Source organism: Numenius arquata, chromosome 6 (assembly GCF_964106895.1).
Source record: "Numenius arquata chromosome 6, bNumArq3.hap1.1, whole genome shotgun sequence".
Lineage (NCBI taxonomy): Eukaryota > Metazoa > Chordata > Aves > Charadriiformes > Scolopacidae > Numenius > Numenius arquata.
Window position 1 is genome coordinate 63,342,897 of NC_133581.1, and position 22,617 is coordinate 63,365,513.

General features: G+C 36.5%; 1 protein-coding gene across 3 annotated transcripts in view; it reads right to left on the reverse strand.

The window, feature by feature from the left end:
- GALC (galactosylceramidase) overlaps nt 1-22,617 on the reverse strand; it is a 38,823-nt gene that overhangs the window by 8,945 nt on the left and 7,261 nt on the right. Inside the window, exons 6-14 of one of the 3 annotated variants that reach the window (XM_074148653.1) lie at nt 20,643-20,681; nt 10,330-10,460; nt 6,085-6,240; nt 3,859-3,983; nt 2,575-2,702; nt 2,014-2,103; nt 1,405-1,494; nt 921-1,065; nt 229-409 (exon numbers count right to left, since the gene is read on the reverse strand). In XM_074148653.1, coding sequence (XP_074004754.1) covers nt 229-409; nt 921-1,065; nt 1,405-1,494; nt 2,014-2,103; nt 2,575-2,702; nt 3,859-3,983; nt 6,085-6,240; nt 10,330-10,460; nt 20,643-20,681 — 1,085 coding nt within the window. Of the gene's footprint in view, nt 1-228; nt 410-920; nt 1,066-1,404; nt 1,495-2,013; nt 2,104-2,574; nt 2,703-3,858; nt 3,984-6,084; nt 6,241-10,329; nt 10,461-15,871; nt 16,000-20,642; nt 20,682-22,617 lie in introns of all 3 variants that reach the window. The other 2 variants (XM_074148654.1, XM_074148655.1) reach the window with 2 other exon arrangements.

A 22,617-nucleotide genomic window follows, 5' to 3' on the forward strand; every position in this document is an offset into this window, starting at 1 on the left:
CTCATTTAGACAAAGACACAGTTGATCTCTTAGAGTTGGCAAGAGCCCTGAGCAGGGCTCAATGACTTTTGGAAGTCCCTTTAAGTGATCATTTCTACATGTCTACGGAGAGTCTGAACGCAAAAGCCCTCTAAGAGAAATGAGGCTTGAAACAGATTAACTGATCATAATTCAGACTGGTAAGGAGGACATTTCCCAAGATGTCACTAGAAAATAGTATTTACATACCACTTAAAATTTCCTATGAGACTAATGGTCTGGTCTGCATCAGAAGCCCAAGTGATGGGTCGCTGAACCACCACCTGGCGGAGTGTGAACACATGATCTCCTGGGTCAGAAGCATTTACGAAGTATTCAAATACACCTGTCTGATCCGCAAAATTCGGGGCTTCACTGAAAGGAGGATTACCTGTTCAGAAAATAAAACCTATATCAAGACCAAAACATTATTTTCCTTCTGTGTACTCTCCAGAAATTTTGTCTGAAAATATTCTGCAGAATTTTGACTTACTCTATCAAAGCACAGTCTCCAAAGATGAAGATTTGGGAGCTGCAAGGTGATTTTAGTTTTTAAGCAGACCCCAGTCTTTGCAAAAATATATGAACAAGTAAATAACCTTCCTTCCTATCTTCCTTCCAAAAACTACTTCACTATATTTATGAGCTGTATGATTTGCATCAAGAACTTTAAAACTGTTACTGACCGCCCAGTTAAGACACAGAATTAAATACATCTCATTGCAAGTGAAGTATATAAGTGTAAATTGTTGGAGAAGCAGGTATAAACAAACAAAAATAAAACAGATTACTTCATGTCACTTCCACTAGAGGATTTAAATCACATAATTGTTATTGCCTTTCTACATTAAGACTATATCTGTGTGTGAATTAAGCTTTTGGATAAGAGAATTCTGACTTACGAATATTGAAATCATCTTTGTAATTTGAAGGAAAGGGCTGAGGTGGTGGAGGCTCTGGGCAACCACATTTCCACCCTGTCTTGAGTGTGGTTAAAGTGTAGACTTCGTCTATGTTTAGATCTAAAGAAAAACTTCCCTTCCACACCTGGAGTTAAAAGAAAGCTCAAGCTGCAAAAAATCAAACAGGTAAATAACAAAATACTCAATTCCTGAACTAAAGGAGATCTCTAAAGTCCCGATTTAAGGCAAAAATTTCATCTTCTTGCCTCAGCATTTAGTATCTCTGAACTATTCTGAAAACCCCCTTCCCCTAAACTCTTTATGACCTCCAGGTAAGCTTGTATATAGCTAGTAAAATTGTAATCCAGTGGAGCCAATAAAACATGCCCTAATTAGGCAGTTTAGGCATGAAAGTCCAGAGGTTCCAGCAAAGGGGGAAGAAACACCTGAAATTGCAGAATGTAATCAGAACTCATCAACTTACCTTAACAGGATGGAGTCGCTGGAAAAGACTAGAATTTCCGGATTCAAACCCAAGTCTAGAATGCCACACTTGAAGGGTTTCCACCATATACTACAGTCAAACACAACATAAAATTAAAAAAAAAAAAAAAAAAACACCAACAAAAAATTTGAATATTCACCTTGAGAAATATCAGTCCTGTAAGTGTGTCTCATTTTTGGTATTTTAGAGCTGTCGATCACATTAGAGGCCACTCTATTCAGCTAGCCATTACATATGGCTTATCTTTTTATAGATTATATGTCCTAACATGCAGTAATGCTGCTTATAAAGACAGAAAACATTGCAATCACACATGTAATCTTTAGCTTCTCTACTACCAACAACGGTATCCCTTTGATACAAACTCTGCCTAGCAACCAGGCTAAAATAATCTCCTGCTAATTTTGCTTTAATGAGACCTTTAGTTTAGTTACTGGTTCTTTGATACTCATTTTTGAGCAAAGTACTTCGCTTACAGATCTCCAAACCTCTGCAATACTACGGTGCATCAACTACATTAGTTAGAGGTTTTAATCATATCCAAATTCATTTTACAAGACTGATCAAATGTATTCAAGATCTACTTACAAATGACCCTTTGAGGTAGAAAGTTGCTCTCTGAGGTGTCACACTGAAATGAGGCAGTGGAGGCCTGATACATTGAGAGTGATTATGAGTCTGAAGAAAAAAAATAAATGATACAAAAGGAACATACATTACTGGGATGCATCACACGGCAATGTTCATAAAAAACATATTGCATAAACGGAAATTAAAAAAGCAACATAGGATCCATTTTCAACTATTTATTTCACTGTTATCTTAATAACTGCAATTATACTAGCTTAATACTTTTATTTTGAATACTTCTTTAAAAAAGCACATGATTTAATTTCCTCACAGAGTGTGTCATCAAATTAAAGCTAATTAGTGATAAAAAGGTGACATAGAAATTGGTCTCCAGGATGATTCAACTACTTACTCAAAGTTTAGATAGGAAAAAAGGATGTCTAGTGGTCTGACTAACAAAGCTACAAGCATCAAAGAACATGCCCATAGATACTGAACTACATAAATCAAACAGGTTCTTTATATAACAAAACATCTCCTTTATCTTTTCTAGTTCATTGAAATTGCTGATGCACATACCATAGTTTCAATGATGATGGTAAGGTTTCCTAGGCCATCTGTCAGAGCTACAAAACTCCCACCTCCTTCTAAGTGTCCATCCACTTGCAAGTATGACCAGCCTGGCTGAGTAAATTGCGTTGTGTGTGCTGAGACAAAACAGAACAATAATCAGAGGAAAATAATTAAGTCTTAATAAAAAAATAATATAATTTGTAGTCTGAATTAATTTCTGTCTCAAACATTCTTACACAACAAAAAACTTGATTTTGGGAAGCAAGTCATGGAACTCCCAATACAAGAAGAAAGATTAAAGAATTATATTAAGGCACAATTAAAAATATCATCTCTGTGGCAGACCAAGCTAAAATGATAGCAATTATTTAAACAGGAAGAAAAAATTATTACATCACTATGGAACTCCATCATGCACATTCAATATGAATATTCATCACGGTTTGGATTTTCCCAAATGTCTTTTTTTTTATTTAAAAAAAGAAAAAAGGGAAGAAAAAAAGAGTTGAGCCAGAGAAAGCATAGATGGACATCTCCATGAGGAATAACTAAATAAGTAAGGTTTTCAGCATGTAAGAGAGTACTAAAGAAGAATATGACCTAGACCATGAAAATACTGAGCAACAGGAAAACAGAACAACTGCTCAGTTGCTCTGAACTGTCCATATGACAGTATGGCCACTGTTTTTTAATGTTTTTATATATACAGGTAACTAGCAGAAGAATAAAAGTGAAAGCATTTGCCTTGTTACTCCTTTATAGCATTGCATATGCTACCTGCTCTACCGAACTGTGGCAAAGACAGTAAAATATTAAAGGACTACAGAGTAGGCAATGAATATGTGTGTCCATAGAACGTATTCCCCTTTTCCCAAGCACAAGGAAGTGCTGACTTACACAAGCCACGAATCTCAAGCAGGACAAGAATACAGAGGTTCTTTGTTCCATTTTCTCAAATTGAGAGGTATCAAATGTCTACTTAAGGATTACCAAAAAAAAGACAGAAAGGAACTAGGAAATTACGCTAACCTTTATGGGCCCTTCAGATCAAAATACTTTAGTAGTAACAGTTATAGAAGGCAGTAGTTTACTTATTTACGCTGTATCTAATGGTGAAGTATTAAGATTTCCCTTGCTACTAGATCTTTCTGCTTTCTATTGAAAGGAGTTTTTTTTCTTCTTCGAAGTATTCACAAAACTTTCCACAAAAAATAATAAACATAAAAACACTAAATAAGTACAGTTATGCTCCGTGTTAGACAATCACACTTTTACCCACAAACTTTTTACCTGTAATCCAGATAGGAGCTTCTACTTTGTAGTGGCCACTCCACGGCTCTTGTGCTGTCATTAATCCACATCGACCAAAGGGCAACTCTTCATAGTAACTAGCTACCAAGTTCCATGCAATGGTTCTGGAAGAAAAACAGGTTTGCTTGCTTCATTCATACAGGTAGTATTAGATGAACTTGGTACAAGAATTTATGCTTCCTTCATTCATACAGGTAGTATTAGATGAACTTGGTACAAGAATTTATGCTTCTTTTCTGCAGCATACACCCCCAAAAAAATATCTTTCCAGCTAAAGGAGAAAATAAATAAATAAAAATAAAACAGGAGAGGAAAACAAAACAAATCAACTTTCAGTGTTGAGAACCTCTTAGGAAATGTGCACTGATTAACGACTCATATTTACCTTTCTTCCTGTTTTGAAGGGGAAAAAAAGTTAAGTTATTAAGGTTTACAGCTTTTTGTTGAGGTGGGTTTTGGGGTTTTTTTTGTTTGGCTGGCTGTTGCTGCTGGCAATTTATTATTTTTTTTTGGTGAGGATGGAGGGGTGAGACAGTGGAAGTACCACTGAAAAAAAAATACTTCCTTTATCTATACAAATAATGACAGATAACAACGCTAACCAGGCATCCTCTAGGAGTTGTTGCCATTTCAAGCAGCTGTCACAACACTGACAAGGTTAATTACTTCAGGTCTTTTGATTTGGTCTTCATTGAAAATCTTCTGCTAGGACCTTAAACTTAAGACCTGTGCACCATAAGTATGGAAGTGCAGCTTAATAAAGCAGTTATGTAGAAAGCAAAAGCTGGCATGCTGTTCTGCCACTGCATACAGATGAGTGAAAAGGCCTCATGTTCTGAAGTCGTTGCCACAGATTTATCACACTATATATGCATTCCAGAAAAGATCCTGAAATCCTACAAAAGTTGCTCATAAAATAAACACCTCTTGAGTTGTAAACTCAACAACTTGCTCACATTGAACTTGTTCTGCAGAGTTTCAAACGTGGAAAAGGAACGTAGAGAACTCAAGTTCAAAGGGAACAAGCTTAGCAAGAAAGATAAGCTGCCTTTCAGCAGGAAGTTGATTTACAATATAAAAGCCAAGATAACTTCAGTAATTCCAAGTCCATATATCAAATATTCCACAATGATTTTTAAATACAATAGAATTGTATTTAGGTCTTGCTGTCAGGTTGCTAAACAATTGCGGCATATATAATTAAAAAGGGCTTATCAAAACGAAAAAAAAATGGGAAAAGAAAGACCCCAGAATAAGATATTAAAGCATATGAGAGTCAAGAGGTAACTGGAATGGTCGGGAGTTCACATAGGAAGTATTCATGTTAGAAAATTTCAGCTTGCAGAGCAGACAGAGATTCATAGAAACCACGTGACTCAAGAAACTTCCCTTTACAAGTAGGCAGGTGCTTTATGCTGTGCTCCATTTCAAGTGTTTCAGACAAAAACCATTTTTCTTTATTGTTCCAAAATGAAGTTACATAAAAACTAAAAAGCTTTGAACAATTATGCTTAGATCTTGATGTCTACATTTTTTTAATAAGATTTTTTTTTTTCAATCTTTTTTTTTTTTTTTCTTTCAGATTAGTAGTCATTGCACTGGAAACATCAAAGTGTGTTTTCTATTCTCCTCTAATACTACAAGTTATGTGATTTCCCAATAAACAGACTAGCTTTCTTCCAGATTTCAGTTCAGAAAGAAAATGCACAGAAAACAGTAAACATATCAAAAGTCTGCAGCAAGTTTTAGAACGGAGCCTGGGAAAGAAGTTGGACCAAAAAATCCAGATAATGACACCCACACCTACTTTGTCTACTGAAGACAAACAACTTGAAAAAAACCCTAAGAAAAACAGAGATAAATTAGCTTTATTGTTATTTTCCTCCAATGTTTTTCGTGTTTTAGTTCTTCTTAAGAACATTCCCTTCTTAACAAATATCATCAGGGTCTCAAAAGCATCTGAACTCATCTGCATAAGCCATGGGATACTGCAGAATCTCAAGAACATATTAAAACTTATGGAGCTTCTACCCCAGAAAGTGGCAAGGACAGCAGACTTCATACCTTACTATACTTGAATTCAGACTGACAGTGGAGAAAGTTTCAGTTTACCTGTCATATTACCATAGTGGATGTGTTATATAGTACCTGAAACAATTCTTACACATGAAGTAGTGAAGGCGAGCAACAGTGCACAGCACTTACGAGGTCATGTTTCCATTCACGTAGTTCTGGTTCAGGATCCGAGCCCAGCAGCCTGCACCTACTTCATCGTTGAAAGTACTGTAATCTTCTGAAGACCACAGTTTCTTCTTAGTCAGCAACGCATTTGGCACCGTTTTTGTTCCAGGATAGTGAGCCCTACACACATTTTAAAAAGAAAGAGCACTTATCACAAAAATAAAATTTGAAGCCTGGAAGTACAAACAGCAGCTAAAAGCTAAAGCTATGGAAATAAATTGGAAAAAATAGGGATGATAAACAGGATTAAAGTTACAGGGAGAAGAAACAGGTTCTAGAGGCAGACTCCTTCAGTGTATCTTTACTGACAGCTATGCTTCACTTAAAGCCCACACACTTACAACGTTCTTGTTTTGTCCCATTGGTATGCAATCAAGTAAAACAGTTTCACCATCAATTGAGAAATGAATAGTTTTTCTCTACTCTTTGATGCAATTTCTACTGTTAATGAACACAACTTCCACTGTATTTGCTTTTCACTTAACACTGCTGTTAACCAAATTAATGAATTTACTTTCATTAATATCTAGATTAGTCCTTAAAAAGTGGGACATGACTAAAGAGCGTGTAACTCCTATTCCATACAAAAACTAACTTCCTAAAAAATAAGTACATAAATCTTTTTTTAAACTTTTAATAGCACTGTAGAGTGTATACTTTAAGAAGACCCACCCAAATGCACAAAATAAACATTTGCTATCAGATTACAGTGAAGGCTTTCACACACAGTATGTGCTGGATTTGTTGAACTCTATGCAATTTATATTTAAAGAAAACACTAGATCATGCTACAGCCCTCTTTTAGATGTCTTGTGCCACTCCACAGCCTCAACAACTAACAAAAGATGTGCAGCAAAGGACAGGAGATCAGCTGTGTCCAGAACAGCATGCTCTGCTCCTTCAGTAGTGAAAACAACCTTTTTATCTCACTGGAAATGAAAACTCCTACAAAGGAGTGACTATACTTCAACTACCATCAGGAAATAATTGGTCGACTCAAGGGCCACTACCATATGGAGAGACTTGAGCATCCTGATTAATATTTCAAGAAAAATCACGAACACCTAAACACCTACCTTTCTTGCTGCCTGAAAAGATGACATGGAGTAGATTTTTTGTATCACTTACAGAAGTGATGCTTCAGCAGAAACAGTGGGATTTTGGATTCTCTGCTCAAAAGAGCAGTCAGACACAGTATAACAGAAGACCATTTCAAAGAGAGAACAAAAAGTGATGTGTATCATGAAAGGGGGAAAAAGAATGGATCTTGGTGGAGAAAAGGTAATGAAAGGAGAGAAATACAACAGAAGTGACACATACCTTTAAACCTCTTGTCACTGCAAGAGAAGAATTTACCCAAAGCTATTACTATCAGTGTTTGAATTCTTCAAACCACTGTCATTTATTAAAAAATATTTTCATCGTTCTCTCCTTCTTTCAGTCTCTCTGGAACCAGTAGATGGTTGGTTCAGCATCAGGGCCTCTAGCTTTAAAGTGCTAACAAAGTGTTTTTAAAATATTAACTATTATGAGATTGAGTGTGTTTTATACAGCAGATGACGAAGCAATATAACTCCAATGGCAAAAAAAAACGCAAAACACAACACACAGTTGCCTGTGTAGGGCAGCTAAACTAAATCAGATATATTAAGAAAATAATATCAATTAAGAAAAGTTCTTATACTTATGGATTGCAAATGCTGCTTTTGCACAATTGCCCACAGTGACTTCATTTGGATAACTTTGTTAAAAAACAAACAAACAAAAGACTTCGTGTTATTTTCTGTTTTACATATAGCAATTATCTGCAGGAGAAAACAAGGATAGAAATAGTACATTTCCCCACCATTTTTCTCCCACACATCAGTACAAGGCCATAGAAATAAAATAAATCTTAAAAAGACCAGCCTGTGTAATACACTACAACGAAGATTTGCAGGAAAGCACTACCTGTAAAAACCTCAAAATCTAGTTCTCAAAAACATGTCTGGAAAACAGAAATCATCAGCTAACACCACTGTCTTTCCTACTTCTGATTCTGTGTCAGCACACAGGCCTGGGAGGGACTTGGGACAGTTTGCATTCCCACTCTGCAGACACCACAGCATGATTCCACCATGGAGTAACGTCACAACACTGTCTTGCTTTTCTTAGGTTGCTAGTTTGGGCATAATATCAAATTTCTTTAAAAGGTCTGGTTTTCTGTGACACATTCAGCCAAATGTGTTTAGAACAGATGTGATTAAGAACACATACGCTGGTAACCAAAAAGACTGAATTGTCACCTAATGGCATAATAAATTTATAGAAGGTGAAAATGAAAGTTGTTACTCCTAAACCCACTGACACTTTCTAAACGATCCCTATTTTCTTTCAATTAATAGCAGGAAGAGCGAGGGGGAGTAAGAGGGTGGTAAATTTTCAACATATTAGAGTCAGAATAGCTTGGTCTCTAACTGTATAGATTGCAAAAATCTAACTGGTTTAACTGTGTTACAAACAAGTAGCACATCTAAAGTACTACTGTGGAAGTAACAAGCCTATCTGTGAAAAAAATTGTTTTCAAGAGCTTCACCGTAATTTAAATATGTTCAAAGTAGGAGAAATACCTGCTTATAATTCATTATATTTCATTTCACTGGTAAAATTGATGCAACAGTAATAGCTCTGAAAAGCTCTTTAGAAATAGCACATTATAAAGAGCTTTGGTGACCTGCGTCATTCCTATGTGGGTGAACATCTATTAATGGTTTTACAGTGTGTCTTCAGGGCTCCCTCTAATTTCTAGCCATTACAGCATCTTGCAGATGAAGCCTGGATGCAAACAGTGCAAAATAAAACAAAAGCAGCAGCTTTAACTAATCTCCCATCCAGCTTGTCTGATGACAGACCAGTAACAATTTATGTTACCAAGTAACAAATTATGTTACCAAGTTCAAAACTGATTTTCTGTGCATTCATGAAAAAATCCTGGCTATTTGAAATACTTTTGAACTAAAAAGAAAGCCAACAATTTTTTTTTTCCAAGATACCACGATGATGATACCACGCACCACTAGATGTCCAGTAGCCAACTCATTATCCGTTACACAGGAGAGTATTTCATCTCCCGTAAAACTCACACTTGCAAAGAATTAAGCAACTACAGCTTAATAAGACAGTGTAAAAAACGTTGAGCTTCAGGAACTGACTCTGGATACATACTTGTAGCTGCCAAAAGCCAGACAGGAAGCATGCTCACTACGTTGGGATCGTGGTAACTACTGTGGCTTTGTATGCAACCAGAGTGAGTTCACAATTGCTTTCACTTGATGATCCACAAATGATCCGAGACTACTGGCAAAAAACTGCCAGGATACTTCTTGTTGTTCAGAATGGGAGGAGGGATTGATTTGGAGGGAAAACCTTTATTTCTGCACCTCCTGTGGGTCAGATTATAAAGATGAATGAAAAGGACTCAAGGTGAAGCAAGGAACAGGCACATTTGAAGCATGTGATTGGGTCAGGCAAGTTCATGGAATCTAATAATTAAAATTTAGAGCTACTACAAAAAGAAAAGTTAATGAACAAGCCTTACACACATATCCACTCAGCAGACAAGTCAGTAATCAATCTCACATTTAGTCTACTACTTTTGTAAAATATTAGCATTATATGATGAAACCCAGAACTAGAAAAACAAGTCAGCTGGTCACATGCTTTCCAAACAAAATCTTTCCATCAAAACAAAATGGGAACTAAGAATCAAGACATTATTATAACTAAAACAAAAAGAATCACAGCCCCAATTCATTTCTGGATCATGCCCATTTCTGTAACAGACCAGCGGAAGTCAGTAATATAAGGCTGTACACAAAACTCTATAAAGCTGAAGTGCTTTTTGCATGCCAAATACAGGAACCAAAACAACCCTCAGAATAAACAAGATTGTCCAAAAAAACCTTCAATTCATCAAAAGTGCAGCCACAGCCAATAGGAATCTTCCACGTGATAGGAAACTCACAATTCAGTTAAGGGGTTGAGGCTGTCACGAGAACAACAGCCAAGGTCATTTGATGTGGGTTAGTAAGAAATGCTATAGCATCAGTCCTTTCATTGCCAGTAACAGTATAGAGGGGTGAAGCTTTGGCTGTGCTAGTTATAAATAGGCAAGATGAAAACAAACCACAAACAAACCACCAAGAAAGAAAAAAAGAGAGAACCCCCTACCCAATGACATCGACCACTCCGTGGAGCTCAGAGTCAAGCAGCAAGACAAAGGAAATGGGCTCCCACAGTCTATCGCTGGCTATGATCCTCACCTGCTGCAGACCGTGCTTATCCAATGTGTATCTCAACAGCTTTGGGAAAAAAAACGGAAAGCAAAGAATAGAGAGAAGGGAGAAATAAAAAAATGTTTTTCAAATTGTTAAAAATTTATATCGGGAAAGGCAGCATCTTCTTCAGCACTATTTGAACATATTTCAAAACAAATCATGTTCCAATTCTTGTTTTCACTCAGACAACAACTGTTACATAAAACAAGATGTAATAGATTGTCGAGTACAAAGTGCCTTCAAAGAAGGACACCTTCCTCTACCATGCCAAACCCCAAAGCACATGACAGAAGGAAAAATGAAAAACATTTGGTTCTTATTTTCTGCAGATAAAGACAAAGCATATCACATTTCATGCAAGACACTATTTGCAGATCAGCCACTTAGATGTTACAATGCTGAGGGTTAAGCTACAAGGACCACACAGACAGCAAGGACAACTGAACTGTAACTTAAAAAACCTTGTGAAAGCACAGTAAACATTCAATTAAGAAAAGGAATTGATTCCCCGTTATCCCTGCTAATGAACTATTTCAGTTTAACAATGAAGCAACACAAATGAGATTGGTTCTTCCTAAACACAACTGAAACAAGAAATGAGAAAAACACCAACACACACACCTTATTACTCAGCTCCATTTTATTTTGAGTTTTAAAACTGCAACCACTGTACACTTCCCTGGAGACATTTTAAGGCCTTCAAAGTCAATGAAGCAAATCTAAAACGTCACATAAGACCAAGTCTAACGATGTAGTCCAGAGGTCCCCTAAACAGCATGTGCTGTACTTGTAAATTCAGATAACATCAAATGCCTAACTATCTTCAAATCAGCCTGGGTATTTCTATCATATATGATCTTCTCTAACAGGGAACACAACCTGAAACAGTGCTGCAAGATTTTTTTTTTTTCCCACAGATCAGAATCTGAACTTGCTTATGTGCAGTCTGACCTTAGCCTAAAACATCAAGATTTCCTGCCCCAAAGTCTTGAGAACTTTGTCTGAATACAATGTTAGTATTACTTCTGCATAGTATTTTCCTGCTACATCTCGCATTAGAGTAAGGCAGTATTTGGTTTGCAGACTTAACATACATACAAAGGCTAAAGTATGTAGCGATTAGGACAGGTTCCTAATGACCAGAGAAAAACAGTTTTAATGCCCGTCTTCAAGGAAGCTATGAGAAACTGTTAAGTCCATTGCTCTAGCCTCGGTCCCCAGGAAGGTTATAGAGCAAGTCTTCCTGGAAGCCATTTCCAAGCACAGGAAGGACAGGAGGATGTCTGGGAACGGCAGCGTGGATTTACCAAGGGCAAATCCTATCTGACAAACACAGTTGCTTTCTACAACAGATTGCTAGCGATGTCCCCAAAGGCTGGTATTAGGGCCAGTACTGTTTGATGTCTTTAATAAAACTCAGGAAGTTTGTATTTTGCTTTGCTCGCACACCCAGATTTTGCTTTCCCTTTTAAACTGTCTTTTTCTCAACCCATAATTTTTCTCACTTTGACCCTTCTGATTCTCACCCCTACCCCATTAGGGAGGAGAGAACAAGTGGCTGTGTGGGGCTGAGCTGCCTACCAGAGCTGGCCTACACAACCGGTTATCTACCACACAGAAGGGCTGTTATTTAAAGGGAATTAACAGACTAGTAAAAACAGGCTGACAGGAACCTCGTCAAGTTCAACAGATGAAAACACCAAGTCCTACACCCGGGACACAATAACCCCTTGCAACTGTACAGGCTGTGGACTTATGAAAAATTCGGTTACACATAGAACTTAAAGGGAAAAAAAAAAAAAAAAAAAAAAAAGAGCATGAGCGTGCTCTAACATACAGAGTAAGTTGCCCAAAGGGGTTGTGAAGATACTAAAGCTGAATAAACCTCAGCACCACAAGGTAATTTCACTTGCTTGATGCAGAGGTTCAACCAGATGACCTCCCGAGGTCCTGTGCAAACCAAGTTAGTCAATAATTCTATCTAATTACAGATAACATGCCCAGAAATAAGACCCAAAAAAAAAAAAAAAGAGAAAAATTAAAAAGACAAGGCTATTCTACCAGTAAAATCTATTGGTTTTAATTGAAACAAACATTATGGCTTAAGATCAGTTACAGATTGTGCTTTGAACCACGTAATACAAAAATCCTGTTTAAAATCATAGAAAAAGCAGCCTGTTCCAAAATCATAAAATAAATCCAGAAGACAGGATTTTCCATAATTAATCTTTTTTCTTGCACCAGTTTAGCATAGTCAATTCATTTTTCTCTCTTATCGCAAATGTTTTCTACCTCAGAAAGAGCAAACAACAGTGAAGTGAAGTGAACTTGCTCTTCCTGCTGAACCGAGAAAGCATTCCTGGATCATAAGACTAATGATTCTTCTCAAGTTGCAACCATATTAACTATGAAAATCAACAGAACAAGAACCCCTTACATAAAAGCCACAGTCATTGACAAATAGCTCTTAAATACATCACCCATCATATTTGTTCATTAAGAATTACCATGATTTTTAAATAACAGACACTAGGAGACAGGGGAAAAAAACCAACCTGAATTGTTTCTGTTATTTGATCATTGTATTAGAAAACACTCATGCTACATCAACTAGAAATAAAATGTGATTTTTTCTGTCTGGTAAACAAAAACTGATGAAGGCAGATTTTTTTCCTACCACCTAACATGCACTAACTGTCCACTGTAATGGCTTACAAGTGGAAGATAACTTAAATCATTGAGAAATATGGAAAATCATTTTCACTTTGTCTACTTCCAGATAAACACCAGAAAAAAAAAAAAAAAAAAAGAATATCATGGAATATATTCAAGTCAAATCGTGTATTGGCATAGAGGCCTTTAGCAAAGACTTGACAAATCGAGCTAGGCTTTGTTAAACACAGCAAACAAAATCCATGTCTAACAAAAGATGTACTACTGAGCCATAATACATCCTGGGAGAAAATTGCTATGAATATATACTATACAAACACAGAAATAGCACCCATCAAAATAGCATAGGAAGACTGTAGTGAAGATGGTCTTGCAAACAAAATAAGGAAGCATAACATAACACAGTTTAAGACTTGAGCTAACTATATTACAATTATTTTTCCCATTTTCAAGCACTTTATGAATACGGGGTAAGCAATTTGATTTAGTAGCAGTTTAGCAGCAGTTCCTCTTCTAACAAAATTCCTGCTTTCAATGGCAAGTACTGGAACTCATTGGTATGAAATGATGGCGAGCAATGTGCTCAAGAAGACCACTCCTTCAACCAATGAAACACACTGAATGATAACAGCTGGGCAGCCTTTGTTCTCGTGAGAAAATATGAAGTCCTCTATCTTTCAAATCACAAGCCAGCAGACACCAAATATGGAGGGGGAAAAAACAAACTTATAAACTTTACCTTAAGTCTACCTTAGATATGCTTCAGATTGCAAATAGTATTTTAGGGACAGATAAAGCTCCACAGGGAGCAATGGTATCAATGTAAAAATTACCTGATATGAAAGAGAAAGGAAAGGAAAAAAGAAAATGAAAGGAAACACAGGAAATGGAAAAGTTACTTTTTGTGGATGGATGAGAAAAAAATAATTTCAATTATCTTGATAATTTGTAAATAAAACAATATAAATTTAATTTCAAAATAGAAGAACTAAGAAAAAGTCACAGAGAGGGTTATACTTGAAAAAGAGTACAATGTACAGGAAAGGATTTCTGAGAAGAGAATTTCAGACTATTTAGGAAAACAGACTGATGAGCAGATTTTGCAAACAACTAAACACAGTTATCTAAGAGACATACAGATAAGAGTGTACTCTTAGCAGCTTTCTGAACTTGAGCATTTGAAGGACAGACGCCTAAATACTATTATCTTTTCCTAGGTCATCAAGAACTCTGGTAGTTGGTGCCTTCAAGTCAGCACTGGCTGAGAAACATAGTGTTCTCATTTTGTACTAACCTTAATTTCTTGATAAATAACAACGCTACGGCACAGGAAATGCTCTCCCAACTCTTCTTTTTTTTCTGATCAGTACGGGTGGGGGAGTTGGGGAAAAATCCTTATGACATTCAAGAAAAATCTCTGACAAAAAGAACTTTCAGATGAAAGAAATGTCCATCATCCTAAAGGCTGCAAACAAAACTAGGTACTTCTAGCCTTGATTCTGTCAAACTCTTAAAAAAAAAAAAAGAATAAACACGCAGTGCATTCATTCTGGAAGTTTCACCAGCATGGAAATCATAACTAAAACATTTCCTAATGCACTGTAATTTGCTGAGGTTCAAGTCTTGCCTAACCTAAGTCATAAGTTTTTAAACCAAATTAGTTACTCAATGCTGGTATTATAATTGGTATTTATCAGGCAGCTACTTCCAGGTGATCAGTTTTTATAAGCTCAACACATACAGAAGCAGTTTCTTTAAAAAATCCCTGCATAACTGACGTGGTATAACCTTTGGACCATGCACGTGTTTAAGAAATTATGAGTGTATCACACCCTTTTATGTATAATGAGGATGAATGGTACACTAGAGACCACAGGCATGTTCTTATCACAGTAAGGTTAACAGAGGTAAGCCAGTTCACAAATGTAATACAAGTGAATACAAGTGAAAACAATTTATACGTGTATAGGTCGTTTCTACTGGGAACATGCTATAAATTTTGAAAACCAACTTACAGTTTTGAGAAATCGGAGATTACCAAGAAAGCAAGAGCAGCAGAGTAAGTATCAAGCCAGTTGACAGAAGCAAGGTAGTAAGAAAGTGTATTATGGAGCAAGAGTGCAGGCAAACAATCAAATTGCCATTTCCTAGAACTACAACAGTGAGCACTCCTAGCTGCTAAAATTGAGATGGTTGTATTAGTTTAAAAACAAACTATGGATGCTTGTTTTCACTTCTACTTCACCATCTGTGTGTGCACACAGAAACTCCTAGCTTTAGGAGGTTTTTGACCAGAAAAATCTCAAGCAAAGGACATGCAACAGGGAATGCTGCAAGCATGGGAAGCCCCAGAGTGGTAAGTTCCAGTGTGAAAGTTCAAGTTCACCTAAAATTAAAACTGATTGCAGACCAAGAATTCAGTCCTAAGGTTTTTCTGACTTTGAAGATGCACACATGCAGATTAGCTAAAAGTCTCTTGTCATTCACTAGTGCTAAGAAGCCTAAAATATAGCTCCTAACTGAACACTTGAAAAGAAATGACGGAGGAGTGGTAAGGTTACCTCAGACATGCACTAAACTGAAAGAAGAGAGGAAGACGTGAAAGAGTAATCAGTCACCATTGTACACGATGGCGACAAAACTGGGAATGGCTAGGAAGTACGAAATAAGAATATATGACTTCTCAAAATGGAGATGAAGATTTACTTACAGAAATGAAGTAATAAGCCATGTGTAAAACTTCTCCCTTCTCCCACACTTACCCGACTACCTCAACAGCATCATTAAGATATGGATCAACTATCATCTCCTTTGAAATGTTCCAATCTCCATCTGCAGCGATGATGCCAATGTTCGTTAGACCCAGTCTGTCCAAAGATTGTCGAAGTACCTTAGTAACAGATAACACCACTTAAAGTACAGCCTTCATCAACCGGGAAACATGAAAATTTAAGACTGAAAACAATTTAAGAACTGTAGTTGACGTCAGTGGAAGCATTTGTCTTCAAACCAAGATGGGTAAGAAAAGTTCTCACTTCTCAAAAGAGAGCTATAATGACAACTAACACTGAAGGGTTATTTATGACATTCAGATAGCCATTACGCAAAAATGGGCTTCCCATCACTTGAATTACTTTTGACACCTCATGTGCATACATGTACTCCCCTCAGACACACTCAATGTACTGACTCCATCCATCACATGCATGTAATTCATTACACATGAGTAATGGATTTATCGTCAAGTCAGTCACATTAAGTTCACCTAGAAGTGATGACTGGCTGGATTGTAGAAGTGGACGTACCTCCACAAGTGATCAAAAGGGAAAGTTAACTTGATCCCGAAAAAAGTATATTGAGAAAACAGGGACTGAAGTTTTAAATAGAAAAGACCTTGTAGAGAACTGTATGGTTACAAGAACAGAAATCCTTGCCAAACATCTGTCCTTTTCAAGTGAAGAGCATCTAAACATTCTTTTCATAGGCTATTCTATTGAACAAAAAAAAAAAAAAAAAACACAACTTTGATGTATTAAGAGTCTGATATTTAAGTTTACCCACTACTTGGCTCTCATATGTCTCACTAATTTGCAGGAATGTAATGCATAAAACTGGAATTGCGTATTTACAACAAAACTGAGGGCAGTCAACTTTGAATTCAAACATGCTGGTAGAACATAGTTCCTATTCTGTCTTTCCAGCTTCTCCTTATTATTTCACTGTCAAAGATAAGCCTCTCACGTCTTCCTATGGAACTTCTTCAACAAAATATACCCAGCTCTAACGGTTAAGAATGAACCAGGCTGATACAGGGATGATATTGTACAAGCATGCTTTATCTGAACACTCAATTTAAAAAAAAAAAAAAAAGAAAAATATGTAAAAGGTATTTTCAGCAGCTTCCACATACAGTTGCATCTGAAAAAGGATGTCAGTCCACACACAGCCTAAAATCCTTTTTTCAATCTTGGATATAAAGGAATGAGGTACTATGTGCTGTATGCATGCATGTATGAGAAAGATTTTTTCCAACCATTTGAAGATCAGTAGGTATGAATCCTTAAATAATTTCTTGTAATAGCCCTCCAGCATTGTGAAGGAGAATAGGGAGCATTTATATTTTGACATGTAGACAAATAAGGACACAAAGCCAAGTCCAAGTGTTGGTGACACTGATCTAAAGGATCTAGATCTAAAGGACATAAAACTTATTAAGAAGAAAAGTATCAATGAAGTTCTGTTCAGCTGCTTGAATCCTTTGAAGTATGAAGTTTACCAGAAGGAAAATTCATAATGGCAGAAATACTTACAGTAAGGTCTTTGCAATTTAAAGCTTTCTTGCTAGCTAGGCATTCAGGAAAACTGCCTAAACATAGAGTTCAGAAGAAGAAAATGACTAGAAAGGGTGCAGAACTTCCATGCTGAAAGATAAGTCCCAAGGACATAGAACTGTAGACACTCAAAATGCACTCCATAATAACATATACGGAGTAGTTCCCTCCATAGTAGTAGTTCCCAACACAGTATTCATGTTTATATACAGATAATCCTTAAATTATAGGGTTATTTTAAGATGAAAGTATTTAAAAATCTAATTGGAAGAATAGGATCTTCTTGAATAAAAATTTGTAAGAAACAGAACCATAATTTCTTTTTTTTCATTTTTTCTACTTAATAAGAAACATAACTAGTGCCTTAGCGGATGAAGTAACTAAAGTAACTTCATGCAAGTAAAAATTTAGCAAGATAAGTAAGAGCTTATCTATGTCATGTATTTGTCAGACATTACAGAAAATGTTTGGTGTGCAACAGCACACTTCAGTAAATAGACCTTTTTTGAAATGGCAGACCGCAAATAGAACTATTGTTCTGATTAGAGAATAAATGCTATGCACGACTGCAGAGTGAAAGAGAACAGTAAAATGGGTGATTAATGAAATGCCTTGTATCAATTTACGTAGAGCGGAGGGAAGGCTGACGCTTTTCAGCAAATATTTGAGTGATTTTAAGATCAAATTTTAAACTAAACGGTTAGCTCTAGAAGCCAAAAGCTTAGTCCCAATTCAACAGCACTTAAAAAGCTAAAAAGCAGAATGCCACATCTACACTCCACAGCTTGTTCTCCACATTCATTCTCTCCACCTTAGGAAGGCAAGACAAACAGATGAGAAAGCCTCCCAGGTGACATGACATAGGACTGAGAAAAACAGAACATTTCTATTTCTTACAAGATGTACAGAAAGCCAGAAAACCAGGTTTTAAAAGAAGAGCCAATCAGTGATGTGGGGAAATAAAATGAGCATTTAATTTAGAACAATGCCTTCTCTCTCTGATGATTCTTTTTACACAGGGTTCAGTCCCATAGGCATTCCAAGCAAGATAACATCTAGTCAGGGAAGAAATAATACTTGCAGCTCAAAAAAATTCTCACTATTTATCCTCCATCTTACTTGCATTGTTTCACTCCATTCTGCAGACAAGTGTTTTCAGTTCTGGTTAGTATTGCTTCTATAAGACACATACAGAACAACGAGAGATTCCTACTTGAAGTCCACAAACACACATACATCTCTCCCTTGTACCCTACCAGCATATCTTACCCATGATTAGGATTATCCTTTAGGAGACTACTAGTAACCTTAGTGATTTCTCCTTAGCCTATACCCGATTAGCGAACAACTATTCTTTTTGGAAAAGAAAAGCCTGGAACCCACATGACCTGAGGCTAAACACAACAGAAAAATTCTGCTTCCTGAGGGGTTTTTGTAATAGAGACAGCACCTTATGAACTTTTTTCCTAGCTTTAAAAAAAGTTAGGCTATGGTTTGTGTTGAACACACGTAGGGACGAGAAATTTTAAGAGGATTCTAAGCACACCCACTGAACAAGTTTAGACAGGGATTTAAGTTGCTTCACTAGCAAAATCTGAAGCATCTACACATTCACCTGAGTTTTGTTACTTAATATGCCCAAAGAAACAAGACACCTTGATTACAGATGCCAAGATATCCTGCTGTGTCACACTTCAGTGTATTTGTGTTTTCTCCAGAAGGGATCTTGTAAGTTGCTCAAAAACTCCAGTGCCAAACCTCTGTGTCCAAAAGGAACTAATGGCTTAGCAGCCTACAAAAGAGAGACTAGAAAATATCTTTAACAAAATTAGTTGTGGACTGATGTATACATAACAGAACTTATAAACAGATGTGCTATGATTTGGAAACTAAGTTACTGTGGTGGCAGTGGACCCAGTAAATCAATTTAAAATACATGACTGATTAACGTATTTGTTAACAAGAAACCCATAAAGCTGGATATAAGGTACTCCTCTTTCTTTGTACAAGGAATGCAACCAGCATAGAGCTTTCTGCCAGCTTTCTCCTTCAGGCAAAGCACTGCACAAATCATAGGAAACTGCCATAAGGGCATTCATCTAATTCTACCTTCTAGGAAATATAATTTTTAAAAGTAACATTTTACAGGAGAGCATTCTCAGTTTTCGGGAGTAGGCAGAATTTTATATATGCCAGCCTCGTGAAAGATACTTTTTTGCTCTTACTGCAATGTCTAGTTTAAGTGTTGGATGCCATTTCCTGTTATCATTCTACTAAAATTAATCATTGAAAAAGTAACTAGAGAAGTTGCCAAGGACAAGTGATGTGACTAATGTCATCCAGTGTAAACAAACTGTAAGAACCGAAACTTTTCTAACAGCCACTAATTGACTAATTTTAAGCAGATGAGATCAAATCCCTGCTGAGTTCTGAAAAAATAAGGATCAGCAGTTTTTCTACACACTCAGTTTCACTCTTATTTGCTTTTAAGAAGAGGCAATGCTATTAGGTGTTGCTAGAGGTAATGCTTATTACCATCCAAGCAGCAACAAGGAAATGAACAAAGCAGAAGCTTATACTTAAGATTCCACTTCAACAAAACAAACAGAAGTGAGTTTTCAAAGAAGGGCAGGGGGGCAGCAAGGGCAAACAGCAGTGTGAGATATTAGAGATATCTGAAGGTTGGTTATGGGAAATACTGTGTTCTTTCAATTCTTTTAGAACAGGAAGTACTGAGTTTTACACAACTAAAACCACAGACCCTTTATTATGTTTTCCATAAAATAAGCACCTGGAGTTTTATAGTAATAATTTAAGTGTATTATATCCATTGGAAGTTTGCTATGGAATTTTAAGTAATTCTAGATCTTGGACTTATAACTATATCCAAGCCAGTACATTCATTCAATGACGAACTTGTATGATTTCAGTAGCATCAACTGGAGCTTCCGTTAACACGTAGAGATCCTACACATTTAGCATACACAGACACACTTAAAGTTCAAAATAACAGACACACACAAAAAAAGATCTAGGGATCTGATCCTGTTAGCATTCCATGCCTGCAACTACAAGAAACAGAGCTCAGTTAAGTGAAGTAGTTGCAAGATTAAGATCGTTTTTCAAGACAAATTCAGAAGAGTTAGTTGTTTACATATGATAACAAACATTTCAAATCGGAGAAATAAGAAGAAATACATACCTTAATATATTTGCTACTAAATGCCCTTTCGTTCCATATCTATAAAGGAAAAGCAAAAATCCATTTAGAAAAATCGGGATACGTCAACACATAATGAAATATTTTATTTATGTATATGTAAGATTATACAATCCATTAATGAACTCCATTGTTTAAGTTTGCTAGAGGAAAGTGCTCTGGTTGTTACCACCTTTTGTTGATTGGTCTTGTTATCAGCTCTTCAGGGGAAAATTCTGTATGAAAGTTCAAAATAACTACTTGTTTATCTATCTCTAAGGTCTACTGATTGCCTTCTTGCTGAAAAGAACTCCAGAGCCACTTGAGCTCTACAATGGTAGCAGTGTTACCCATTTTTACTAATGGGTCTACAGTTTGTTAAGAAATTATTGAGAAACACATTGTGGCTTCAAGGTGTGGTCCTAATGAAAGTGCACTGCTGCCATGCACAGACATAGGAGAGCTAGAAGAAGTTACAGTTGCCTAGAGTTTCAGGGAGTCATTCAATTACACTTAGAGTAAGCGTAATTCCTAAGTATGGACTAAATCCACACTTGAACATAAGAGACATTCAGCACAGTTTAAGGAGACAGACACAAAATTATCTCATTTCTGTTGCTCTGGATTTTCCATCTTTTATGGAAAGAGCGTTTAAGCTAAACACAGCTCAAAATTCAAAAGCAGGAATGCTGGTCTTCCTTCCTACCTAATACCCTGGCCAATAAAAATGCATTGTCAGAAACCTTATTCTTTTCTTTTTTTAGTAACCACAACATGAATGCTGTGACTTGCAGTCACCAGTAAAGATGAAAGTATCCCCCTGCAGGTGTAGAGTACCCGACCATGTACAAGCAGACAGTTTCTTGCAGGTGGGATGTGTCCATTTGATTTTGATATTTCTAGATCTTTCCACAAGTGCTAACATGTGACTTCAGAAACGAGCCAAGCAAAAAGTTACTTACTGAAAGGCTCGTTTCATCATAAAGGAAATAATGATACATAACACACGCTATCAACCAAAAGTGCAGTAAAGACTAACAATGTAGAATCAGAACAGCATCAAAATCATTTTGACAGTTTCTGAGCCTTCACAGACCTCATTGCTTTCCTGTATTTCAGATCATACCCAGAAAGAAATCAGACAATCTGCAATGTCACCACATTTCCTGAAGAAGCAGAAATTCCCTTTTCTTAGAAATACAAAATTCAGAAGGTCAATCACTGTGAAGTAGCAACACAGAAGCCAGACATTACTCAAATATGTAAAGTGCAGAATTTACCTTCTACTCCAATAGTACAGCAAGGAGAAAAATTAACAGCAGTTGTTCTCCCTGTCCCCACAATTGAATTGCTGAAGCATCACTGTGTTACCCAAAATGCAAGACTGACACAGCTGAAAGAAGTCAGCAACATTGAGGGGGATGCATTCCAGAGGAGATATATATTAGATACACCTTCCCACAGCACAGCAGAAAGGTCAGACTTCCTTTGAAGGATGGGAACCATAGTTTTAGAAGCTTTGCTCTGGACTGCTGAAGTGATTTTCAGCTTTTCTGCTGTTGAACAACTGTCTTATATCAAAACACTTAGAAGTCCAAAATAAGTGTTTCAGTAAGTATAGGACTGATATTAGAGGAATCCTAACCAAACATTTTCTTAATCAGAAGAAAAAATAAAAAGTTGAATCTTGGTCAAATAATAAACTTGAGAAGTGTTTTTCTTGATTGTCTGCTTCTCTCTCATCTCCAAATTATGACATTTTTCTCAGACATTTGTTCACTACTTCCATATATTGCACTGTAACACAATACAGAAGTTACAATGTACTGTAACACATGCACCTTTATCTGCTATAAATAATGCAGGTAAAAATGGAAGAAGTTGGAGAGGACTGCCCTTCTGCAAAACAGTGACCTTATTTTATGCCAACTTAGCTGACTTTCACAAACTCTGTCTTAACTAATGCTTTTTGTTAACT